Below are 5,644 nucleotides of genomic sequence, written 5' to 3'. Positions count from 1 at the left end.
TCACTTAGACAAAAATAGTTGTGAATTTTGGATTAAAGATTTACTTGGGCATAGGCCATTTGCTTTGACTAGTCTTTGGTTTTCATGTACTGAGTTATTAAGGAGACACACCTTCATCTACCCACCCCAATTTGATATCCAAGATGTCTATTACATGTTATGAAGACAGGAATTATAATATAATTTTGGATCTGCATTTATGTAACATTAATGCTACAAAGTTTGTTTTTTTCAAGACTTTATTTTAATACTCACTCATATTTTGCAATAATTATGGGAATTCACTATACATGCACCTTCTTCTTCTTCTTTTTGACATGATGAAATGTTCAAATTCATAGAATAAATGCATTTACACCCTTCAAGAATATCCTAAGCTCAATCCAACTAATTTTTTTATCAAGATGAACAACAAGATCAGAAGGATCAGCTACCTTCCGTTGAGAATACTGAGCCAGCCCAATAAATATGTCTATGTAACCTCAGATAGATAATATTTCCAGGTAAACTGCATTATTAATATACAAAAATCCCATCTTTATTTACATTACCTAAAGATCTCCCTAGCACAACAGACAGCATCGAATACACTTATTTGGACCCAAAACATATCAACATAAGGCCAATTATATATTCAAAGCTTTATAAGAATGAAGGGAAAGATTGACTGATGAGATGATGCCAACAAGGTCATTTAGTCTTATACTATTTCCTTTGATAGCCCAGTAATTATCAGTCACAGAAAATGAAGTGGTTGAAGGATGTCCTTATATTAGTTAGGGTTTTAATAAAATAAGTTTAGCACATAGAGATGTCATGTTGGCTTCCAAATGCCCCAAACTATTCAGCCCTTGATGAATATTTACTTACTTTTTCTGGTGTGTCCTTATGATATTTTGAGTTACGACCATAGCCATCAAGAGCAGAAGGATCACCAAACCCAGGTTTTCAAAATTCTTCATGATGATCAAATTCAAATCACCTTTAAAAAGTACCATTTTTCCAACATAGAGTTGAATCCTTAGGTGATTGGGTGTTTTTAACGAGTGGACATGAATGTTTCTAAGCTTGAGGGGATTTCTGGTCTTACTGGATAATATTGTAATTATTTTTATAGTATTACATATTTTCTTAAAGGTAAGTCCTTCAGGTTATATCAAGAAGCTGAAATTGCTTTCGATCCACTAAATAATGCCTTACTGTATGTGCTGGTGTAACGTCTTCTAATTTATTCTTTACCTTGTGGTGGAAACAAACAATAGTGTGTGTGGTACTTGTGAAACAGCCTAAACCAATTTCTTTCTCATTCAAGCACTATCTAATATTGCAAGGCTTTAAAATTACTTTCTATCCTCCCAAGCAGGGTTGGGGATCATATAAGAATCTCATCCAAATTAGTGCGAAACATATTCCCACGTAAGAATCTGAAGTTTCTCCCATATTTCACAATGGCTAAAAAAAGAGAGATTTTGTCCGGTTACTTTTCCAGAATGATCTGAATTCCTTCAGACTTTTTACAATGAAACTTGACAGAATCTCTACAATTTGCAGCCAAAAAAGGTTTTTCTTCTAGCACTGAAAGAGAGCCTTTCAGAGCCAGAAAAAAGAGTTAGTCCACCATGAGTGACATTCTTCCTCTACTCTCATCACCCAGAATCAAATGCCAGGAAATGTTTACTTGGAAAAGCTGTGTCCGCCATGTCTGCCCATGTTGGAAGATTGAGAAGGATGGATGAATATTGAGCCTGGGTAATTTGGTGGGTCTGAGATGCCGAGGGGTGTAAAATAAATTGGAATAGTTTTGATGGGAACAATGAATAATCAACGGGGATGATGACTTTTTAGCCATTGACCAGGCAATTATGGGCCCACGATGCTTATGTCCAATTTGTAAATCGTCAACTTGGACGATGTAGAAGATGAAGAAAGCACTGTCCAAAATATGAACACATTGACCAGGCAAAAAAGGGAGAAAAAACCCAAGAAGATATCAGCACTCAGAGTGAACTCGGACAAGGCGGAGAGAAACAAAGGGGGTTTGGAGGCGCCAGTCTCTCTGCTTCTTGCTCAACGGCCTGCCTTTGCCTGCTTTCTCCCTATTAATTCTCACGTCTGCCAAGCCCCAGGTGCAGTATTTGGCTTCCAAATCGAAGGAGATGAGCCTAAAAATCCCCTCACCTTGCTGGGTCGTTGACCCACCCTCGGCCAATGTGCCGGTATATTTTACATACATTGCCCTTTCCTTGAAGCGATCCAGCTCGTCTGGCACTCGGATTACTCGCTCCACGCCGGGGGATGAAACCTGGGCCAATCGTCGGTTTTTGAGAAGTCAATGATTCTGGTGAAGAAATTAGCAAAAAACAGCTATGCAACACAAAGTGGAGTAAAAAAGAATCAAGGATAAAGGTTCTTTGGACAGGAAGTTGAAGATTCACGATTAAGATTCTACAGAATAAACAAAATAAAAAGAGGCATCTTTAAATCGTCTACTGAGTATGAACAGAGGAGAATAGTATGAAACCAACGGTGGACATAACAATAATCCACATTTTTTCGAAGAGTTGTCAGTGTTAATTTAATAGATTATAATGTAATGAAAGGCTACTGGGTCTACTTATAGAGACACAGAAGAAAAAGATGTGGCTTTTTTTTCTGGTTGAAACAAAAATTTTGACTCATGTACAAAGAAAAAAGATTTCCCATTCCTAACGTGCTACGATGTCTAAGCATGAAAAAGAGATAAATGAAATATGAACAAGGACAATTTTTGGGTTTCAACTCTTAACCCCTTTTATAAGGATTGATCTCACATCAATTACCTGACTCCTTCAAAAGAGTTGTACTTTTTTGCCATGGAAAGGTGAACAACAAGTCTGTCTCGTCATACATTTCCGTTTCTTAGAGATAAATCAAGGATCATATTTTTCTTCCAATGATCTGAAAACTTACTTCGATTGAAACGTTTTCAGGGATGGTTCCAGCACGCTCAGCTTCATCCAGCCGTTCCCGAAAGGCAGTAGAGAAATTCTCAATGTCAGACATGCTGGGCGACCCGTACCTACCAAAATCATTTGGTTATTAAGCAGATAGATTTCATAATTCTCCAGAAATCAAACCAGACAGCCACTTTCTTCTAGATAAATAAAACGATGAAAATGCCGAAGTTCAGATGTTCATGGTAGAAAAGGATGAAAAACAGGGACAAATGAAAGCCAGTTTCGTAATATTGTAATGAGGGTGATAGTATCCTACAGCGAGCCACCAATTTCGTTGGCATTGCCAAAAAACAAGAACTCCAAATTGTGCTAAAAAGAAATAAATGAAAGAAAATGGTGCTTCAGAACATGACAAACAAAGAAAAGAATCATATTCCAAGAATGTTGATGTTCATGGAGGTTAGTGACCACCTCACTTACTTGGTGGAGAGTTTCTCTATGCGCACTCGAATTATAGAGTTTGCGCAGGTTTTAAAGGCGTATAGCTTCAAATCGCCGTCAAACGACTTGGATACCTCCTCGGCGATCGCCAAGGCTTCCTTGTCCCACGACATGCCTGCAAGTGAAACTCCGCCTCCAGCACCTCCATCTCCAACCTTTGAACAAAACCCAAATTCTAAATCAACATTTTAAAGATTCACAATGATAGAACTATCATATTTGATTGCAGAAAACATACGACGGGATTCGCGTCCTCAATTTCAAATTCGTCTTCAAAATCGTCCTCAACGTCTTCACCATCATCATCGAGGAATTCTGCGAATTTCAACACCCATAAAGATGAAGAAAAACGGGACGCATAATGCAATCTCAACTAACCAGTTGCCGTCGGACTGAATACAGTGCTTTGAAGTTCATCAACGGGAGAAAGGGAGCTAGGTTCTTGGAACATAGGGTAAAATTTCAGGATTATGCCAATGATTTCCTGATTGGGGATGAATGATGCGACTACCATGGAGGATTGCTCGAGGAGGAGCTCGGAGAAATCAATTACATCAAAACTGAATTCAACAAATCAACGCAGCCGCAACAAAAAGTCAAAAATGGGAGAAATAGAAACCTAAAAATCGATGAGTTCACAAAAAATAGATTGAAAATAGGCCGCCCACCGTCGTCTAACTCGTCGAAAGAAAGCTCATCTTCCTCGGCCAAGTCCGAAACCTCTTCTTCGCCCTCTTGGTATGATTCCTGTTCGAGAACAGGTTCGGCGGATGATTTCTTCTTCTTCGCGCGGCAAATGAGGGCGGAAATCTTCGTTGCCCGGGGAAGCGGACGAGCTCTAACTCTGACGAACGAACCTCCGAGTTTGTTGGCAGAAAAACTCGGGAAGATGGCCATGGTGGAACAAGAGGGTAAGGATATACCTACAGCAATGCCGCAGAGGGGAAGCATCTCGAATTTCCTTCGAAGAACTTCGCGCCAGGCAGACTGATACTTTCAAGGACTGCTGGTCTTGGGCTATTCTACTATCCCCCGGGGCCCGTTCCACGAAGGTCAACTGGGTCTGCAAATCCACTTCATAGAATCTTAAAAAGATTCAATCTTTCGACAATCCCATCGATCCTCGACGAAACCCAGAAGCGTCGTCGTACTAATAATCCTCTCCTGTCGGTATTTCGATCAAGAAACAGGGGAAAAGGTAGAAGACGAACACGCTCGCTTACGTTCACGAGGCGCAAGAATTCACCGACTGTAACCCTTTATTCATTAAATTATCTCCCAGCGTTGTTTTGAATACTCGGGGGGGACAAACAATGATTAAAAATAACAAGCAAGAGTACAAAGAAGCTCACGTCGAGGGTGGAGTGAGATCCAACGCCGCTAGTCAAACACGACGACGATGGAACCACCTCGTTAGGTCACGAGCTTTCGCAAGCCTCCGGTGAATTCCGATTAGGTAAACGGTAGATGCAATCGCTCGTAAGCTCCGTCTTGTAGCTCGCCGAAGCTCGCGGGAGCTGCCATGGCTGAGGAAGCGGCGGAGGCGCCGGGTTGTTGCTTCTTCTGAAGAATTTGCACCTGTCTTTTAAGATATTTGATGTAGCGGACGGCTTCGTCGAGCATGGAGGCGGTGTCGAGCTTGGTGCCGCCGGGGACGAGCCGCTGGAGAATTCTTATACGCTCGCTTATTCTCTCTCGTCGGCGGCGCGCCGCGGTGCTCTGCGGGTCGTCGCTGATGTGAACATTCCTCCTCTTTGGTCTTCTGATGGTGGCGGGGTCGATATCGACGGGTTGCATGGACGCGATTCTGTACATCATTTCCTTCACGGGTCCCAATCTCTCCTCCTCTTCTTCTTCTTCTTGTTCTTCTTGTGCTTCTTGTTCTTGTCGTCCTTGTTGGGGCGGGAGAGGAGGTGCCACGGGCAGCATCTCGAGAGGTAATTGGTCGAGGAGAAAGTGGGCTCCCATGACTTCGCCGATGTTCCATGGCCCAGTATCTGAGCTTGGGTATGTTAAGTAACTGGCAATGGAAGGATGTGGGCTCGAAGAGAGGGGAAGAGGAGGGGCAGAGAGGGGGAGAGAGCCAGGACAGGAAGCTTGGCTGTTGTTTTCCTCCATGGAATTCTCTCTGCCGCTGCCTTCGCTGGAGCCTTGAGCTTTAAATAAATGGCGCATCAGCAGGGGAGAAAAGAGAGGGGGACTTTAAG

At 42.0% G+C, this 5,644-nt stretch overlaps 1 protein-coding gene across 1 annotated transcript; it reads right to left on the bottom strand.

The window, feature by feature from the left end:
• Positions 1-1,777: 1,777 nt before the first annotated feature.
• On the bottom strand, positions 1,778-5,234 carry LOC144706022 (uncharacterized). Its single transcript, XM_078578899.1, has 7 exons — positions 4,900-5,234; positions 4,361-4,522; positions 4,106-4,281; positions 3,676-3,752; positions 3,417-3,592; positions 2,950-3,058; positions 1,778-2,302 (listed from the first exon to the last, which is right to left on the bottom strand). The coding sequence occupies exons 1-7, from the start codon at positions 5,232-5,234 to the stop codon at positions 1,991-1,993; spliced, it is 1,347 nt and encodes a 448-aa protein (XP_078435025.1). The 3' UTR covers positions 1,778-1,990.
• Positions 5,235-5,644: the final 410 nt, after the last annotated feature.

This window comes from Wolffia australiana, chromosome 7, assembly GCF_029677425.1.
Source record: "Wolffia australiana isolate 7733 chromosome 7, ASM2967742v1".
In the NCBI taxonomy this organism is placed as follows: Eukaryota; Viridiplantae; Streptophyta; class Magnoliopsida; order Alismatales; family Araceae; genus Wolffia; species Wolffia australiana.
This window is presented reverse-complemented; position numbering and strand designations above follow the sequence as displayed.

Coding starts and splice junctions, on each gene's coding strand:
- LOC144706022 (XM_078578899.1), bottom strand. CDS start 5,234: ATGCAACCCGTCGATATCGACCCCGCCACCATCAGAAGACCAAAGAGG. Junction 4,523..4,899: donor TACGAGCGATTGCATCTACC/GTTTACCTAATC, acceptor AATCTTTTTAAG/ATTCTATGAAGTGGATTTGC. Junction 2,303..2,949: donor CTGAAAACGTTTCAATCGAA/GTAAGTTTTCAG, acceptor CGATTGGCCCAG/GTTTCATCCCCCGGCGTGGA.